The following is a 21237-nucleotide window of genomic DNA, read 5'->3' as shown; positions in this document are numbered from 1 at the left end:
ATTTTGACCCAGTGACAGTGAAGACAGCGATATAGTTTCAAATGAGGAGAGTGTGTGGCTAGAAGGAAACTTGCAGGTGGTGGTGCTCCAAAGCATCACAAGCCCTTGTGCTTCTAGGTGGTAGAGGCCACAGGTTTGGAAAGTGCTATCAAAGGAGACTTGTCAAGTTGCTACAAAACATCTTGTAGATGGTACACATTGCTGCCACTGTGCATCGGTGGTGGAGGATGTGGTTGCTCAAGGTGGTGGATGGGGTGCCAGTGAAGCAGGGGGCTTTGTCTGAATGGTGTCCAGCTTCTTGAGTGGTGTTAGAGCTGCACTCATCCAGGCAAGTGGAAAGTACTCCATCACACTCCTGACTTGTGCTTTGTCAATGGTGGACAGGTTTTGGGGCATCAGGACGAGAGTAATGAGCCGCAGAATTGCCAGACTCTGACCTGCTCTTGTAACCATAGTATTTATATGGCTGGTCCGGTTCAGTTTATGGAAATACACCCCAGGAAGGGAAGAGTGAGTAAGGAAAAAGTGCCAGAGGAAATTGGCAAAATTTGTATCAGAGCTGGTGAAGTGACACTGACCTGAAGCATTAACTCTGATCTCTCTCCACATGACTGATCTGCTGACTATTTCCAGCATTTTATGTTTTTATTTCCAGCATCTGCATCTTTTGTATTCCACCAAATTATTATTTCACCTTAAGCAATACACATCCTTCAAACTCATTATAGCTAGCCAGTTTTCAGGCCACACCACTTGAATAATCGGTAAAAGAGTTACCATCCCACATGAAATCATTTAGACACACATTATTGAGATAAAGAATCCTAGTATAACAAATATTTATAAAACATCTTTAATGTAAGCCTAAGGTGCTTCACAGGAGCATTATAAAGCAAGATATGACACCAAGCCAGACTGATATATTAGGTTAGATGGCCAAAAGCTTGGTCAAAGAAATAAGTTTTAAGGAATGTTTTAAAGAGGGAAGCAAGGTCGAGAGGCAGAGAGGTAGAGCAAAGGAATTTCCAAACTTAAGTCTTATCTAGGCAGCTGAAGACACAGGCATCAATGCAGCGGAGCGATTAAAATTAGGGATGCTCCAAGGAGTCAGAATTACATGAGTGCAGATATCTTGGAGTGTTGTGAGCCTGATGGAGTCTACAGAGATAGGAAGGGTCCAGGCAATGGAGAATTTGAAAGATGAAAGTTTTAAAATCAAGATGTTGTTTGACCAGGAGCCAATGTAGATCAGCAAACACAGGAATGATAGGCAAATGGGACTTTGCTGCCCGTGTCTCAACTCGCACAGAGTTTTGGATGATGTCAAGTTTATGGAGGGCAAATTGTGAGAACCAGCCAGCAGCCTGTTGGAATAGTCAAATCTCACTTGTAGCACAAAGTCAAAATGGTCCAGCATTTCAGGTTAAACTGGATTTTCAGCAACACAAAAAGAAGCAGCAGGAACATGCAATTTGAAAGTGTGAAGAAACTTGTGGGGCCAGGACAGAAATATTAACTTAAGAGTAACCATCAAAGTTGTGCTACACTTTTGGAGTGAATTACTAGCGGGGAAAAGTATTTTCAATGGAGGAAACTGCAGAGAACACATCCTGAGAGGAAAGAAACAATGGCAAGTCTCAGCATGCAATACTTCCACTAAGTGAAGTGGTCACCAAACATTTGAAGGAGGGAATTTGAGACTGCAATTGTTCCACAGAGAAATATGGGTAATATAATATGGTCTATGGAAACTGAAAGAAGAGTCTATACCAGAACTAGTACATTACAACAGAAACAACACTTGTGTTATGAATTAAGGAATGCTTGATAGCAGATCATAATTGTACATACCTGAATGCTGGCTATAGGAATGACCTGAGTTTGCGTGGGTTCTATATTTCCTTGTGGCAGGGGCCCCAGTCTGTCCTTCACCGATTGTTTGACAGCTGTGAAAGGGGATGGTGTCACTGGCTGCTGCAGTCCACAAACCATCTTAAAAGAAAGACAAGTGAAAAGAAATAACGGCCTAGAAAAAAATCATGTTACACACTTGAATTCCAAGGCAAACTTCAAATTTAGTTACAAGTGTGTCTTAATTCGTCTAATGTAGACTATTTGTTGTAATGTAGAGAAAACAGCTGACATTTAATCATTGGAAAAGGGTTACATCCAGCACTTAGAAGGATAAGAAATCTATTAATGAACCTTAAGCCAGATCACCAGGTCAACATCCAATATCTATAGCTAGACATTTGAGCACAGACACATGAGCCAATGACCTCTTTCTGTATTCTATCATTTTATGACTCTGAGGATGCAGCAAAGTATTTAAAAGGCTTGAATAAAAACAGAAAATGCTGGAAATACTCAGCAGGTCACATTAACTGTGTTTTTCTCTCTCTACATACTTTGCCAGACCTTTTAAAGCATTTTCGTTTTTTAATTTCAGATTTCCAGCATCTGCAGTATTTTGCTTTTGATTAAAAAACTTGTTTTCCCGTGTCTTATATTTATTCTTTCACTCCGTAAAAGAGAAGCCCAAAAAAAAGGATTTGTAATTGAAAAGATTTCAGATAATGAAGCAACAGGGCCACAACAACTTATATTTACATAGCACCTTTAATGTAATAAAATGTCCCAAGGTGCTTCAAAGAGGCATTATAAAACAAGGTATGACACCAAGCCACATAAGGAGATACTAGGTCAACGACCAAAAAAAAAACTTAGTCAAAGGAATAGGTTTTAAGGAGTGTTTTGAAGGAGGCAAGCAAAGTCAGGAAGTACAGGGAGGAAAGCATGGGGCCTTGAGAGCTGAAACATGGTCACCAATGGTGCAGAAATTATACTGGGAATGTACAAGAGGCCAGAATTAGAGGAGCGATGATGTCTCAGAGGGCTGTGGGGTTGGAGATTATAGAAATATGCGGGTGGTGGGGGTGGATTTGAAAGCAGGGATAAGAATTTTAAAATCAAGCAGCTGCTTGACTGGTAGCCAAATGTAGCTCAGCCAGTTCCATGGCGATGGGGAAACAGAACTTTTAATGAGTTAAGACAAAGGACAGAGCGTTTTGGCTGACCTCAAGTTTATTGAGGGTAGAATGTAGGAGACCAGCCAGGACGAGCCAAGACAGGGCGAAGCCAAATGTTATGGAGGTGAAAATGAGTGGTCTTAGAGATGACACGAATATGAGGTTGGAAGCTCATCTCAGGATCAAATATGACACCAAGGTTGCGAAGACTCATCTCAGACTGTTGCCAGTACTGATGACAGTAGTTAAGGAATGGAGTTTGAAATGGGACCAAAAAATATGGCTTCAGTTTTTCTGCTCATCCAGTACAAGATGTCAGATAAGTAGACAATAATTTAGCAACAGTGGAGTCGTCAGAAGATTGGTGGTGAGGTAAAGCCACCATGTCTTTGTATGATGTCGCCAAGGGGCAGTATGTAGATGAGAAATAGGAGGTAGCTAAACATTGGCCCTAATGGGGTGGGGATACTAGAGATAACTGTGCGGGAGTAATAAGAGAAGCCATTGCAAGTGATTCTCTAGGTATGACTAGATAAATAAGAATGGAACCAGGTGAGGGCAGTCCCACCCAGCTGGACAACAGAGAGGTGTTGGAGGAGGGTGGTGTGGTCAACTGTGTCAAAGGCAACAGATAGGTTGAGGAGAAGGAAAGGGGCAAGTTTACCTTTTATCACAATCACATAAGATGTCATTTGTGACTTTAACAAGAGCTGTTTTGTGCTGTGATAGGAGTAGAAGCCTGATTGGAGAGATGTAAACATGGACTTCCAGGAAAGGTGGAAATGGATTTGGGGGATGACAACATGTTTAAGGATCTAGGAGCAGAAAGGGAGGTTGGAGCTGAGATGGCAGTTTGTAATGATGGCGAGGTCAAGAGTTGCTTTTTTGAGGAGGGTGATGACAACAGATTTAAAAGGAAAGGAGAGAGGAACAACACCTGAAGAAAAAGAGCCATTTACAATATCGGCAAACATGGGGGCCAGGAGGGGAAGCTGAGTGATCAGCAGTTTAATTGGGAATAAGATCGAGGGAACAGGAGGTGGGTCTCATAAACAAGGTAAGCTCAGAGAGGGCATATGAGGAGATTGGAGAGAAACTGGAGAAAGATGTGAGTTCCGGGCTGGGGCAGGGAGGGGCATTGAAAGAAGTTTGGCCAGGTGGGCTAGTGGAAGGGAGAGACATGACACAAGTAGCTGATCGGATTGTCTCAATCTTGGTGACAAAGAAGTCCACGAGTTTCTGACACTTGTTGGAAGCGAGTGTGGTTTAAAACAGCAGCCTGCAATCTTGGCATTTCAGGATGATTCTGGAATAGTGAGCACATTGAGCAGACAAGAGCAAGACCCAATAGTGTTTTAACTAGTCCTGCCAGATCTGGCAATGGATGGTTAAATCAGCTGTGCACCATATTCTTTCAAGTCCATGCCCCTTGGGCGAAAATGAGTGGAGATGTGGACTCTACCAAGGTAACGACCAGGGTGATAAAGTGCAATGATTTTACTGAGACATAAAAGGTGGAGGTTAAAGGCACGTTTGAGTAAATCAGCAGCTGCAAAAACGACGAATGGAGGGCCATGGCTAAGTAGCTGACATTTTGAAAGTGAAATGAATTGGGGCTTAGCTTTTTCCAGGAATGGATACAGAAGGAGATGGGGATCAGGTGTGGAAGGTGGATCTAGATGAACAGGGATAGAAGGAAGTGACAGAGATACAAAATTTAAAAAAACATTTTTGTGCAACTTAGAGTGAAAAATCATTAGAAGTCTAATCCTCCATCTCTAGCCTCTATATCTAAACTTGTCCTGATAAGAGGAAAGTTTGCACCAAGGGACCAAAATTGAGACAGGAGGGAGTTTCATTATGCAACAGAATGTACAATACCTGACCTCAAGAATACTTGATGCCCATACTGAAATATCAAAATTGTAACATTCTACATCCTTCATTACCCATACCTTTGCCTTGAACACAAAATAATAATATTGGACATTTGAAAGTCAGTCAAGCCTTTGCCTGAGAAAGGAACCATTGAGTCAAATTACATTAGATCCAGATCATGTGAACAATGTTGCTATTTTATGCAAGGGGACATAACCAACTATTATCTTCCTGGGCTAAAGTTCTAGTAGCCTTGCTATCATGATTTCATCACAATGTGAAGGATAAATTCTTAGGGGCCACATGTAAAGTTTAAATACTTGTTGTCATTATGTTTTAAGCTACAGATACTAACCGACCCTGTTGTTCTGATTTAACCACCAAATTTGGCAAGAGCACTACAATCAGCACTCTCCAAACCAGGAAAAATTAGCAGATAAATACAAGCACAATAGGGCTGTGTTGCCTGGATTTGAACGATAGGGGTTTGACAACTGAAGTATAATGGTGAATACATACAACATTGTCTCATCCTTCCAAAGTTTAAATGGTTCTATAGGAAGTGATCACTAAGTTTACAGCACAAGAGCCAGCCATTTGTTTAATCATGAGTGCTGTCTTTTCTGGGGCAATCCAAAACTCATTCCATTGATTTTCTCTCTCTATATAACAGTGTTATAACTGGCTACTGGGTTACATTCTGCTGGATGTTCATAACTCTGCTACAAGCAAAACATGAAGATGGTGGACATTTGTGTGACAGTCACCAAAGGCCAGGGCCTCTGGAAGCTGATTGTTCAGAGGGGGAAATTGGAAGACATGAGGAAAAACAAAGGTCAGCTGGCTGACAAGAGGGTACCATCTCAGCCCCCATTGCTTTCATCTGCAGCAAATGTGACAAAGAGTGCCATGTCAGAATTAGGCTCCTGAGCCACAGCAGGTGATGTTTAAGAGTCGACTACCAAGATGCAAACCATCTTCTCATGAGACGGAAGGCTGCCACAACTAAAAAAAAATTGCATCTTACTCTGAGTCAAATATTTATCGCCAAAAGTAACAAAGCAGGTCAGTACCATGTACATGGTGGCGCTGGAAGAGATCCACTGGGTATGCTAAAACATTTCAACTCTGAAATTAAATTAATATTACTGACATTCTAATATAAAATCTTAAAAATTGCATTGCCTCACTTGTGACAACCAAACTAAATTGTTCACAGAAAAACGTAGTTACTACCTTTTGATTTGCAGTCGTCTTTTGCTGAGAATTGCTTTCCCGGTGCCAGTATACTTTGATGAATCGATTATTAAGAACTGCTTCTGTACTTGAGATTGCTCTCTTTGCTTCTTCATGCACAGCAAACTGAATAAGGGCACCCTCTAGATCACCTTGGTAAGCAACCTTGAAAGTCAATCAATACATTTAAAATAAATTTCAATTTCCTCATAAATCACAACATGGTGATCAGAAGTCTGTTTCTCTAGCACTCAAAATCAGCAGATGCTTGCATAATCTAAGCACTCAAGCAGATAACTAGGCTACCTGAGGCACATCAATCGATAGGGATTTCTTTCCCTCTTCTGTCTAGAACTCCATATGTGCTCCTTCACCCTCCTAACAAGAAGTCCCTTCCCTTTCCACCCTTGTTTTCCTAGCATTGCTTCATTTTGCAGTGATGAAATCAAGAATCACAACTAGTAGGCAAGGCCTGTCTATACTTTCCCCTGCTTCAAAATTAGTCTACAAGAGAAAGGAGAGGAACAAAAGAAAGGAGAACCAAAAGGTTTTCAAAACATAATTGACATTAAACCACAGTCATCTTTGCCAATTCAAATGGATGTTAAAAATCGCAGGGAGTTCAGAAGTTGACCGTTTACAGTCCTTGCCAACATTCTTACCATCAACACTACCAAAGACACATTCACCCTCATCTATCTCATTCATGCTTATGGGATTCTGTTGTGTTGTGCCTACAAACCAACAATCCATGGATTTCAAAATAATTCTTATTATTATGTGTGAGATGATAGTGCAAGTCTTCTCTTTTTAAGATGAACATAATTGTCCTGCTCCCACTGACAAATTTGGACACAAACTCTATTGAATATCTGAAGCAAATGCAGTAAAGCTGAGGAAACTTGAGTGCAGACTTGGAATTTGGTGAGTGGGGGAGTTTAAAGTGTTAATTTTGTTCTTAAATTTTGCTCTTAAAATCTAATCTAATCTGCAATTAGTAGCAACTGGAAAGTACTATGTAAGCAGGCAAATTTCTTCTTTTCTTGCAATGGAGACAGGACAAACTCAATTTCTGCTGTGAGAGCTGAGCAGTTAATTAGCTAAGTGGTTGAATCTGGTTTCTGTAACCCCAGTTCAGTTGGCTATAAATATAAGCCTCTTTAGGGCAGCTGACAAAACGGAGTACAGGCTTGGAGTTTGGTAAGTGGGGGAATTCAGTGATGGGGGGAGGAAGCATTTGTTTTCTTTTTCTATCTTTCTCATCCTATAGGAACTGGTTCTTACTCTACCACAGGGAAAGGAACTGGCTGTTTGGTGTGGTTAAAGTCTATTCTGTTCCTAAGGCTTAAAATATTACACACACAGGTGGGAAAGTTAATAAAATATATTTTAAAAAGTAACAAAAAAAGTGAATATAATTAAGTAATTATTTGAAACACATTAAAGATAGCAGGACAGGTGACTTGTCATGGTTACAGCATATGGGAGCTCCTGGATAACCTCTTGATCCAGGACAAACATGTCTGCAGTTTAACTTTTTGCAGCTCGAGGAACTTTGGCTCAGTCATTGAGCTGAAGGCTGAGCTGCAGGCTCTGCAATAAATCAGGGAGGGCGAAAGTTACCTGGATGTTTTGTACCAGGAGGCAGTCACAGCACTTAGGATCGGGTCTTCTGAATTGGTCAATGGTCAGGGACAGGAAGGTGTGACTGCGTGTGAGGCAGGCATGGGGACCCAAAGGGCAGGAATGAATCTATGCAATTGTCCGATAGTTTGAGGTTCTCTCAGCTTGTTTGGATGAGAGTTGGGTCTGCAGAGTGGATGAGAAAACTGACCATGGCACCATGATAAAGGAAGCCATCCAGGTGGAAGGAGTAAAAAGGAATGTAGTGGTAGTAGGGGACAGGATAGTGAAAGGGATTGACACTGTTCTCTGCAGCAAAGAACAAGAGTCCAGACTGTTGTGTTGCCTGCCCAGTGCCAGGGTTCGGGACATCTGCTCAGGGCTTGAGGTGAACTTGCAGTGGGAGGAGGAGGATCCGGTTGTCATGGGTCATGTAGTTACCAATGACATAGGCAGAACTGGGGAAGAGGTTCTGCATAGAGAGTATGAGGAATTAGGTACCAAATTGAAAATCAGAACCTTAAAAGGTTATAATCTCTGGATTATTACCCAAGTCGCGTGCAATTTGGCAGAGAGTACATAAAATTAGAGAGATGAACACGTGGCTCAAAGACTGGTGTGGGAGAAGTGGGTTCCGGTTTGTGCGGCACTGGCACCAGCACTGGGGAAAGTGGGGGGCTGTACCGTTGGGACGGTCTACAGCTGAACCGTGCTGGGACTGGTGTTCTTGTGAACCACATAACTAGGGAAGTAGAGAGAGTTTTAAACTAAATAGTGGGGGCAATGGATTGAATATGGAAAGATGTGGTATATCAAAAGAGTAGAGACAAGGTAAGAGAGGAAAATAATAACTTGAGAAATGAGGATCAGAAATGGCAGGAAGGTGAGAACAAATCTAAGAATACACCAAGAATCAAGACTAGATGTCACAAAGGTAACAAAAAAAAAAACTAAAGGCTTTGTGTATCTGTTATGAATGCTACGCACAAAGTAAACCAATTGATAGTGCACAATGAAGTAATTAAATATGATCTGATAGTCATTACGGAGATGTGGCTGCAGGATGACCAGGACTGGGTCCTGAATATTGAAAGGCATATGACTTTCAGAAATAAACTAGATAAAGGTGGAGGGGTAATCGCATTTGTGCAATAGTTAGAGATGACCATTGTTCAGATCATGGTGTAGAATCAGTTTGGGTGGAAATGAGGAATAATAGGATAAAGAAGTCACTCCTGGGAATGGTGTATAGGCCACCTAATAGTAACCACAATGTAGGACAAGGCATATAAGAAGAAATGTTGGGTGCTTGTGATAAAGGGATGGCAATAATCATGGGTGATTTTAATCTACATATAAACTGGAAAAATCAGATGAGGAGTTTATAGAATGCTTTCAAGAGAGTTTCTTACAGCAGCACATTCTGGAACCAGCCAGGGAGCAGGTTATATTAGACTTGGCATTGTGTAATGTGACAGGATTAATTAGTGACCTCAGGTAAAGGCACAACTAGGCAACAGAGACCACAATATGATTGAATTTTTATATCCACTACGAAATGGAGAAGAGTGGGTCTAAGGCTTGTATTTTAAACTTAAATAAGGGCAACTATGTGGACATGAAAGCTGAGCAAGCTGAAGTAAATTGGGATACTCGGCGAGGGGATAGATTAATAGAGAAGCAGGGCAGACATTTAAGGGAATTTTTCAGAATACTCAGAAAAAGTGCATTCCTGCTGCGAAGAAAAATTCTAAAGGGAGGACAACCATCCATGGTTAACTAAAGCAGTTATGGAACGCATCAAACTTAAGGAAAAAGCTTATAACTGCATAAAGATGAGTCAAATGATTGGTCAGAATAAAAACTGCAGCAGGGAATGACAAAAAGGTTAATCAGGAGAAAGATAAGAATATGAGAGGAAGACCCCTAGAAATGCAAAAACGGATAACAAGAGTTTCTACAGGTATTAAAACAGGAAAAGTAGTAGTAAAGTGAGTGTTGGTCCTCTAGAGGGTGACAATGGGGAGTTAATAGCAGATAATAAGGAAATAGTGGATGAAATGAACAAATATTCTGCTTCTGTCTTCCCTATAGAGGATATAGAAATAGCTGTAAATCAGGCGGTGGAGGGGAGAGAGGAACTTGGTGAAATTACAATCACTAGGGAAGCAGTAATGAGCAAACTGATGGAGCTGCGGGCTGACAAGTCTCCGGGTCCAGGTGGACTTCATCCTAGGGTCTTAAAAGAGGTGGCTAATGAGGTAGTAAATGCATTGGTGTTAATTTTCCAAAATTCCCTGGATTTTGGTAAGGTTCCATCAGACTGAAAAGTAGCAAACATAACCCCTCTGTTCAAAAAGGGGAGGTAGAAAACAGGAAACTATAGGCTAGTTAGCTTGACATCTGTCATGAGGAAGGTGTTAGAGTCGATCATTAGAGAGAGGTTATAGCTGGGCACTTAGAAAAGCTCAAGATAATCAGGAAGAGTCTGCATGGCTTTGTGAAAGGTAAGTCACATTTAACCAATTAGAGTTCTCTGAAGGAGTAACTTATGCTATGGATAAAGGGAAGCCTGTGGACATATTGTACTTGGATTTCCATAAAGCATTTGATAAGGTGCCACATCAAAAGTTTTGCAGAAAATAAAAGCTCATTGTGTAGGGCGTAACACATTAGCCTACACAGAGGATTGGTTGGCTAGCAGAAAACAGAATATGCATAAATGGGTCTTTGTCTGATTAAGAACATAGAAACATAGAAAAAAGGAGTAGGCCATTCGAACCTTCGAGCCTGCTCCGCCATTCATTCTGATCATGGTTGATCGTCCAACTCAATAGCCTGCTCCCGCTTTCTCCCTATATCCTTTGATCCCTTTTGCCCTAAGAGCTATATCGAACTCCTTGAAAACGTACAATGTTTTGGCCTCAACTACTTTGTGGTAACGAATTCCGCAGGCTCACCACTCTCTGGGTGAAGAAATTTCTCCTCATCTCAGTCCTAATTAGCCACCCAGTATCCTTAGACTGTGACCCCAGGTTCTGGATTCCCCCACCATCGGGAACATCCTTCCTGCATCTACCCCGTCTAGTCCTGTTAGAATTTTATAGGTTTCTATGAGATCCCCCCTCATTCTTCTGAGCTCCAACGAATATAATCCCAACCGACTCGATCTCTCCTCATATGTCAGTCCTGCCATCCCATGAATCAGTCTGGTAAACCTTCGCTGCACTCCCTCTACAGCAAGAACATCCTTCCTCAGATAAGGAGACCAAAATTGCTCACAATATTCCAGGTGTGGTCTCACCAAGGCCCTGTACAATTGCAGCAAGAAATCCCTGCTCCTGTACTCGAATCTTCTTGCTATGAAGGCAAACATACCATTTGCCTTCTTTACCGCCTGCTGCACCTGCATGCTTACCTTCAGCGACTGGGGAGTACAAGGACACCTAGGTCTTGTTGCACATTCCCCTCTCTCAATTTGTAACCAGACAATAATCTGCCTTCCTGTTTTTGCTACCAAAGTGGATAACCTCTCATTTATCCACATTATATTGCATCTGCCATGCATTTGCCCACTTACTCAGCTTGTCCAAATCACACTGAAGCATCTCTGCATCCTCCTCACAGCTCACCCTCCCACCCAGCATTGTTTCATCTCCAAATTTGGAAATATTACATTTAGTTCCCTCATCTAAATCATTACATTGTGAATAGCTGGATTGTGATTGGCAGGATGTGACTTGTGGAGTCCTGCAGGGGTCTGTGCTGGGGGTACAATGTTTTACAATTTACATCAATGACTTAGATGAGAGAAACAAAAGGGACGATAGCTAATTTTTAGACGACACAAAGTAGGAAAGTATGTTGTGAAGAAGACATAAGGAGTTTGCAGACGGATGTACGCAAGTTGAGTGAGTAGGCAAAAACCTGTATAATGTGGGAAAATGCGAAGTTGTTCGCTTTGGCAGGAAGAATAAAAAAAGAGTATTACTTAAATGGAGAACAGCTGCAGAATTCCAAGGTGTGGAAGGATCTAGGTGTTCTCATGCATGAGTCACAAAAAGTACAGCATGTAATCAAGGCGGCTAATGGAATACTATCCTTTAATACGAGAGGAATTTAACATAAAAGTAACGATGTTATGCTGTATTTATACAAGGTACTGGTGAGACTACATCTCAAAACAGTGCGCAATTTTAGTCGTCTTATTTAAGGATAGGTGTAAATGTGTTGGAGGTGGTTCAGAGAACCACAAGTTTACTAGATTGATACCTGGAACGAGCAGGTTCTCTTGTGAGAAAAGGCTGGACAGACTGGGCTTGGTTCCAGAAGTTTAGAAGAGTGAGTGGTGACTTAAACTATATAAGATCCTGAACGGTCTTGTCAAGGTGGACGTGGAATAGGTTCCTGTTTTCTGCCTCTGTCCCTTCTTGAATAGAGGGGTTATGCTTGCTACTTTCTGATGGAACCTTTCCAGAAGCTAGGAGAATTTTTTTGAGGGTTGTACGACTTTGGAACTCTCTGCCTCAGAAAGCAGTGGAAGCAGGGCCACTGAATATTTTTAAGGCAGAAGTAAATTGATTCGCTTCCCTAACAAGAATCTAAAGTTATCAGGGGGTAGATGGGAAAGTAGAACGTGAAATACAAACAGATCAGCCATAATCTTGCTGAATGGCAGAGCAGGCTCGAGGGGCCGAATGGCCTACTTCTGCTCCTATTTCATATGTTCGTATATCATTAGCACTGATTCTGAAATTGGTTTTAAACTATTGATATAAAACAAAAGTTGAAACAGTTTGTATGATGTGTCTCCGTCTGGTAATTTAACAACGGTTTTCATCAACACAAGTTAATGCCCGATTAAAATAACAGGTAAGTGAATGTCAAATATATTAAGTGCTGGTTGCAAGAACAATTTATAACCTAATTTGTTGAATGTTACATGCTGTATAATTTTTTGCCACATGGTGGAGACTGCTTTCAGTGACAACAAGGTTATAGTGGCACCTGCTGGCAGCAAGGAACTAGTTTTTCAGCCAAAATAGTTCATAAAATATATATGACTAATTCTGTAAAGATGTTTACAAATTAAAGACGAAGGAAAATTATGCCAAGTTAACAAACAAAAGCTAGACTCCAGATATGTTTCAAAAGTTAGGCAGTAATGAATGAAAGAAATATTGTTATGTTAAATATTTTGGACTTCCTTAGAAGATTCTTGTAAAGCTGCAAGGTTTTTCTCTCTCCCTCTGTATGACTCGTACAAATGAATTTGAATGAACTGTAATTTTCTCTCAAATGAAACAGCAGCTTTGAAAGTTTGCATTCCTGACTGAAGCTAATTATGTCCGTGCAAACTGACCACAAAGCATACCCTTAACCAACAGTAGCAACTGAAATAAGAAATATTATCATGTAAAATGCAATCTTATTGCAAACAGCTTCAAGAGAAGCATGCAATTTTCAGCATTCAGTGAAGGGAAAAAGCACATTTACCACAAAGTAATTTTAAGATTCCTATGCATTCTAAGAGGTGGAGCGAACATAAGTATGAAGACAAAACCAGAAGGTCACTATTCAAGCAGGCTATGTTCTGCTTTACGCATACGATTTTAAATACTCTTCCTTGGGAATTCAGATTGCTTTTACCTCCATGCTACCAGAATTCAATTGAGAGCCCACATTCTGGTCAAATTTGTTACATTAACTGATAATCTTAATGGTTAAACAATAATATGTGTTTTAATACCTACTGTAAAATTTGGGGCAGGACCCTGTTATAAATTATGTGACATACAACAAAGGGCACATCTCTTTAAAAAAAATTACATCTTCATCATGATAAACTATGGATAAATAGAAGTCAAGCTTAATTCAAGATCATTCAAGAGTAAGTCAACAGCTGAAGTAGGTTGTCAGGTGAGCTAGCTAGGCCAAGATACTAGATTTGTAATGCAAAGTCATTGGATTCGCAAACTGAAAGCAGGAGTTGGAATGTCCCCAAGCACCTTGTTTATACGCGCTTTTATACGAACCCATGAGTTTCTCAATACAAAGTGCATTTAAATGACAAGTCATTTAACACTGAAATCACTGGCAAAACAAAAAACATTTCTAAAAAGTGCACATAAGCATCAAGAATATTTGCAGAGAAACTCAGTTCACAGGCATTTGCGACAGCTGTTCTACCAGGGTTGGGTGATTCATTGTCAGCACTGAGGCGGATCATTAGTAAACTTAGTCGCGGCAATGTACTCCCAATTGTTATAAAGAGAGACAGGTAAACCATCACCACCATTTTTATAAAGGGAGACAGCTAATCCAAGTGATCACAGACCAGTTGGCTTAAACTCTTCCTACCATGGATGTAAAGAATCTTTATGTAAGAATAAAATTAAGATAAAAAAAAGAGATAGCAACACTAAATGGGCAATAGTGATAGATGAACCTCAGCTTTCTTTGAGGAAAGATGGCAGAATTGCAGTGGATATAGTGCAAATGGACTTTAGGAATGTCTGTGAAAGTACCACATGGGAGATTACCAGAGGAAAAAACAGGTATGGAAAGGAGGAAACTTTGGCAAGCCAAATTAAAAATTGGTTAGAAGGGCAAAAGACAGGAGACGTTATAAGGAATTTCTGCATAATAGTTGTCAGTGGATACCTGTGCTCTCATGGTTCAGTTCAGGTTTTCAGATTCAAAAGGCAGCTACAATTGAAAAGACGTTTTTGTGAAGAAAGAAATACCCTAAGGTTTAAGGGTTCATTTTGGGATTGGTCATATGATGTTGGGCACCATCCCACTGTATTCAATTATATAACTTGATGCTCACAGCACCACCTACAGATGCAACAAAGAGAAAAAAACTTCCTAAAACTGACATCATTCAGGGACCTTCTCCAAAGGCTATGACAACTAATAACTTATACAATCAAAAGGTCTCAAAGTTAACTGCAGGAATTTGCTGAGATGGGCAAACTAAGCAGGTTAGCAACTGAGATGCTTCATTTGGATTTAGTAACCCTGAGCCCAAGAATGGAACAATTAACCAGAGTTTCTACTCCAAGTTGCTACCAACGGTCTCTGTTATAAAATGCAGACAGACATTGGGTGAAAACAGGGCTAGACTTGGTTATGAAGGCCTTTAGAATAGTTTTCTGCCAACCACACAAATTCCGACCTGCAGATTCACGATTGTTCCAAATTTGCTGAAGTGTTCATTGAGCTTGCTGATGTTATTTAACTCCTGTGGAACCTTCCGAAGCTCAAGCTTAGTATTTTCAATCCCGTACTGTGGTTTCTTTTGAAATCCTTGGTTGTTTGCTTTGTTGAAATTTGACCTGTTGAAACAAGCAGATCACGTTAATCTACGTACTTATTAAAAGTAAACCGTATAAAACTAATGTCGACATGTTTTATATACATTTTTACTGATCAACTATCCACATGTCGATTAAGGCTCCCATGTATTTTGGAAGTTAGGTACTTTGCTTATTTGGATATCCAGAGCCATTCGAAGCTGAGTACCTTCCTGGGACCACTAATGTGGAATTAGTTGTCCAAATAGCCAGATCTTTGCAGCATTCCTTTTATATAGTACCAGTGGCTATTTCAATTTATAAATAATTGTTTTTGAAAAGTTGCTGAAAGAAATGGATTCCACTGTTGACACACACCAAGGAATCCATTCCAAGAAAGCCATAAATTTGAGAACTGGTCTTGGCCCAAAGTTGATTACAAAATTCCTCCAACTTGCAAAGGTATTTTTCAGACTAATCACATGAGCCTTTTAAAAACAAGAATGACATTATTCATCATTAATTCTAGAAAACACGTTGTGCCTTGGAAAGAACTGGAAATCATAAAAATAATAACAACTACAAGATTCAGTTCCAAATGGTTTCAGACAACTACTAACCCCAGATCAAATTCATGGTCTGGTTTTTCTAATGACCACATTTTTGAAACAAGGCACATTAGTCTGGCGGTAAATGGGCTATTGCAAGTTATGACAATTATTTCAGTGAAATCCTATGGAAGTTGAAACGAATGACATACTGGCAAGGTTCTACAAATACGCTCCTGAGTTTTCCTATTAATCCAAAACTGAAGTCCACATTGTGTCGAAAAGAGAGAGCTCCCAGTCCAAAACAGTATTTGCCAGAATCTCAAAATGGAAAACACAATGCCCTCAGTCTTCCTTGCTTTCTACAAACTAGAGGTTTTTGAAGCATTTAGAATCACCTAGCCACAGCTTCTTGGTTGATCTCATCTTCCCTAACTCTTTACCGACATTTTATTTTCCAGTTTTGGCACTATCCTATAACATTGGTACCCATCCCTTCACTTTTACTTCTGGTAGATACTGAGGTTGTTTCTGTTAGCTGTGGCATCTAGAACATGAGGATAGTGTCTCAGGACTAGGTGCTAATAATTCAGGACTGAGATGAGGAGAACTTTATTCATTCACAGTTCAAAGGGTTGTGAATCTTTGGAATTCTCTGGTCCAGAAGGTTGTAGATGCTCCATTGCTGACTACATTTAGGTTGGGATAGAGATTTTTGGTCTCCCACAGTGTCAATGATATAGGGAGCGAGCAGGAAAAGTAGAGCTGAAGCCCAATGTCAGCCATGATTATACTGAATGGCAGCACAGGCTCCTGCTTCCATCTCTTGTTCTGTACTTTTTCTTCTTCTCTCAACAATCTTCTCCCTTCTCCGGAAGGAGGTTCCTTGCTGTGGAACAGTTTAGTGGAAAGCCACCACCCTCTCGTTACCCATGTAGGCATCATTAACTTAGGAGCTTAAGAAATGAGTTGCAGGAAGACAACTGAACTCTGCAGGCAGAACTAACTTTTGGTTTGGTGCTAGCATTTTCACCAACAGAGGGAGGTGGTGGTGGTATAGTGTTATTGCCACTGGACTGGTAATCCAGAGACCCAGAGTAATAGTCTGAGGACCTGGGTTTGAATCCCACCAGATGGTGGAATTTGAATTCAATAAAAATCTGGAATTAAAAGTTTGATTGCCGATTGTCGTAAAAACCGATCTGGTGAAATCTGCTGCCATTACCTGATCTGGCCTATATGTGATTCCAGGCCCACAGCAATGTGGCAAGGGTAATTAGGGATGGGAAATAAATGCTGGCCTAGCCAGTGACGCCCACGTCCCATGAAAAAATAAAAAAGATACAAGGTGCACAGTTTGAACTCTGTTCCGGACAGGATAGAGGATTGGTTAAAGAACAGAAAGCAGAGGGTATTTTCAGGTAGGTAAGATGTAATGAGTGGCATACCACAGGGACAAAGATCAGTGCTGGGGCCTCAACTATTTTCAATCTATATCAATGACTTGGACGAGCAGATCAAATGTAGATCAAAGGTAGGTATGACAGTAAGCGGTCAAGAGGAGATAGAGTCTACAAAGGGATAGAAATAAGTTAAATGAGAGGAAAAAAATTTGGCAGATGAAGTATAACGTAGGAAGATGTGAACTTGTACACCTTGGCAAGAAGGAAAAAAACTATATTATTTTTATGGAGGGAGATTGCAGAAGTCTGTGGTACAGAGGGATCTGGGTGTCCTGGTACATGAATCAAGATAAGTTAGTATGCAGGTGCAGCAAGTGATTAGTAAGGCAAATTGAGTATTGGTGTTGCAAGGGGAATGGAATATAAAAGTAGGAAAGTTTTACTACAGTTGTACAGCATGTTGGTTAGATCACATCTACATTACTGTGTATAGTTTTGATCTCCTTAATTGAAAAAGGATATAATTGCATTTGAAGCAGTTCAGAGAAGGTTCCCTCGACTCACTCCTGGGATGAAAGGTTTATCTTATGAAGAAAAGTTCAACAGGCTGGGCCCATACCCAATGGAGTTAAGAGGAATCAGAGGTGAGCTCATTGAAACATGTAAGATCCTGAGGGGACTTGATAGGGTGGATACTGGGAGAATGCTTCCTCTTGTGGGGGAGAGTAGAATTAGAAGACACAGGTTAAGAATACAAGATCTCCCTTTTAAGCCAAAGATGAGGAGATTTCTTCCCTCCTTCAAGAAGTTAGTCTGTGGAATTATTTTCCCCAGAAAGCCGAAGGGGCTGGGACACTGAATTTATTCAAGGCTGAGTTAGGTAGATTTTTGATAAACAAGGGAATCAAGAGTTTTGAAAGACAGACAGGAAGGTGGAGTTGATATCACCACCAGATCAGCTATGATCTTACCACATGGTGGAGCAGGCTCGAAGGTACAAAAGGCCTACTCCTGCTCCTAAGTCCTATGTTCCAAGTCCTGCTGAAGGGAGAATAGGGCTCCAGCTATGACTCTGTGTTCAATGGGATACTCAACTCCACTGAGTTTTGATGTGGGTGCACCCTGCCCTCCCTGATTGTAGGGGTGTGGAAGCTTGTAAAATTTTCCTGCAGTATAACATCGACCACTCTTATCAGCTGATATAAAAAGATGGTTGCAACCATGGAAGGAGCATTCTCAGTTCATCAAACTGTTAAACAGTCCACAAATCCTCCCACTACTTCACATTATTCTCCATTGGATATGAAAAACAAGCTGCAGTGCTCAATCCACATTTGCAGAGTCCCAGCAAGGGTCAGTGGGCAGTATGCAATTGTGTGAACCTTGGCTAATATTTCCCACCGTACTTCAGGATGTCTGAACTACAGCATGCTTACTCCAATCAAATGGGACCAACTAATTCAATAGAGACCACGGATTACACCAAAGGACATTGCCAATTCTTGTGGCTCAGCAGTCATATGAAACTGCTAAACCATCAGGAGAAAATGATCAAATTTTCAATCCTTTTTCATAAAGTACATCTCAGTCATGTGCCATCACCAAAATTACTTGATAGAGAAACAAAGTGAAGCTAAACTTCAGCCAACAAATATAGGAATCAACAATAAAGACAATATAGCTAGCAACTGAAACTTGCAAAAAATCTTAATGATTTCGAAACCTATGTTTTTAAATAAGATATAGCTAAATATGAGGAATTGTCAGCAATAATGGGAGAGAAAAGATGAGGTTTATAAAAAGCATATAATACAAACCAAAATCAATGTGCCATATCATGCAAATTTCTTAAAGGCAAAGCATCACCACTCATTTCATTGGTGAACCACTGATGAAATTTTACTTGGCCACCCCAAACTTAAGAGTATTCTTATTGAAAGATCAGTGACAATAAATTTAGAGTTTATTTGTGATGCTAAGGAAATTACTTGTCAAACCAGGATTTCTTTGCAGGTACTCCTTCAGCAGCAGCAGCAGCACCTATTGTACGTTTCCGGGACTCAGAATCCACCACTATTCTCATGTTGTTGTTGTTAGCCGGTTTTTCTGTTTTCACAGTTATATTTACAGCTAGAATGTGAACAGATGGAACATAGTAATTTTCAAGACCAAAACATACTTCAATTAAAAGCTGCTGTCTTTCATGATTCATATATTGAAATACTTTGGGTGTATGGGAGGCAGTAATTAAAGATGAAAAGTTGCATTTACATAGCATCTTTAAATACAGTAAAAACAATCCCTGCTTCAGAAAAGTGTAATCAGGCAAAAAATGATACTGAGCTAAAGGAAGGTCAGAGGGATAGGTTTTAATAAGCAACTTAAAAGAGGAAAGAAAGGTGATTGGGTCGAGAGGTTTAAAAATAAAATTCCAGAGCTGAGATCATAACCAACATGGTAGGGCAAAAGGGAATGGGGAAAACTGAAGAGGCCCGAGTTTGAGGAATGCAGAGCTCTCGAGAGTTAAGGAGCTGGAGGGGGTTATGCAGATAAGGAGGGGCAAGGTCATGATGGGATTTTAACACAAGAATAGAAATTTACAAGAAAGGCACTGAGGGAGCCAAATTAGACCTGCAAGCACATAAGTGATGGGTGAACAGAACTTGCTACAGGTTACAATACAGGCAGATGTTAAAGGACACCAACTTAAGCTCCCTTATGATGGAGAAGATATAGGGTCAAATAGAATGCGAAGGTTAGGGTCAACCTTAAAACAGAGAAACTGGCTACCATAGATCTCTGAAGGCAGAGGGGCATGTTGGTAGGGTGGTGAAAAAGGCATATGGCACTTGCCTTTATCAATCGAGGCATAGATTACAAAAGTAGGGAGGTCATGTTGGAGTTGTATAGAACCTTGGTGAGGCCACAGCTGGAGTACTGTGCGCAGTTCTGGCCGCCACATTATAGGAAGGATGTGATTGCACTGGAGGGGGTGCAGAGAAGATTCACCAGGACTTTGCCTGGGGTGAAACATTTAAGTTACGAAGAGAGGTTGGATAGACTTGGGTTGTTTTCGTTGGAACAGAGAAGACCGAGGGGCGACCTGATCAAGGTGTACAAGATTATGAGGGGCATGGACAGGGTGGATAGGGAGCAGCTGTTCCCTTGAGTTGAAGGGTCAGTCACGAGGGGCATAATTTCAAGGTGAGGGGCAGGAGATTTGGGGGGTGATATGAGGAAAAACCTTTTTACCCAGAGGGTGGTGATAGTCTGCAATGCACTGCCAGGGAGGGTGGTGGAGGCGGGTTGCCTCACATCCTTTAAAAAGTACCTGGATGAGCACTTGGCACGTCATAACATTCAAGGTTATGGGCCAAATGCTGGTAAATGGGATTAGGTAGGTAGGTCAGGTCTTTCTCATGTGTCGGTGCAGACTCGATGGGCCGCAGGGCCTCTTCTGCACTGTGTGATTCTGTGATATTCAATTTGGTGAAGGGGCAAAGCTTTAGTCTTCCGAGACTTAACTGGAGGAAACTGCAGCTCATTCAGGACTGGAAGTTGGACAAATGGGATAAAAGCATATGAAGAGTGAAAGAAACGAGCTGGGAGTTGTCAATGAAAATGAGGAGTCCAACCCCATGTATTTGGATGTCTTGAGGAACAGCAAGTACATGAGGAGTGGGAAAGGGACCCAGGATAAATACTTGTCTTCAGAAGTGAATGAATGAGAAGAATTCATTATCCCCGAATTGTAGTTGAAACAAATCAAGCAAACATGAGAAAAGTCAAATAAAGGCAGTTTCACTTTGCTGAATGATGCGACAACCAATTCAAGGACTTGAAAGAAAAATGGCACATTGGAGAAGGGAAGGTAATTTGCAAGGACAATGAGAATGAATGCAACGACAATGGATTTGAAAAGGGAGGACGGTACCAGAAGCAAGGTAACCATTTACAATTTTAGCTTCTATTAGGGATAGGAAGAGGAGTTGGTAATCAACAGTTTAGTGAGAATGGAGTCAAAAAGAATAGGAGGCAAGTTGCGTGGATAAGCTCAGCTCAGAGTTGGCATATGGGGAGACAGGAAAGAAGTAAGAGAAATATGAGTGTTCATGGTTAATGCAGGTGGACACACAGATGGGGCATGATGTAGAATAGCCAAACAGATGATTTTAGGAACAGAATACAAAAGCAAGGAAGTTTTGGTGAACCTTAATAAAAC

General features: G+C 40.8%; 1 protein-coding gene across 4 annotated transcripts in view; it reads right to left on the bottom strand.

The window, feature by feature from the left end:
- rbm26 (RNA binding motif protein 26) overlaps positions 1–21237 on the bottom strand; it is an 89951-nt gene that overhangs the window by 27659 nt on the left and 41055 nt on the right. For 2 of the 4 annotated variants that reach the window (XM_041199563.1, XM_041199564.1), the window contains exons 10-13: positions 19004–19145; positions 14947–15106; positions 6144–6308; positions 1852–1992 (exon numbers count right to left, since the gene is read on the bottom strand). In XM_041199563.1, coding sequence (XP_041055497.1) covers positions 1852–1992; positions 6144–6308; positions 14947–15106; positions 19004–19145 — 608 coding nt within the window. The remainder of the gene's footprint in view (positions 1–1851; positions 1993–6143; positions 6309–14946; positions 15107–19003; positions 19146–21237) is intronic. The other 2 variants (XM_041199565.1, XM_041199566.1) reach the window with 1 other exon arrangement.

The sequence above is a fragment of the Carcharodon carcharias genome, chromosome 11, assembly GCF_017639515.1.
Source record: "Carcharodon carcharias isolate sCarCar2 chromosome 11, sCarCar2.pri, whole genome shotgun sequence".
Lineage (NCBI taxonomy): Eukaryota > Metazoa > Chordata > Chondrichthyes > Lamniformes > Lamnidae > Carcharodon > Carcharodon carcharias.
The sequence above is the reverse complement of the archived record's forward strand: the minus strand, read 5'-3'. Positions and strand labels throughout refer to the sequence as shown.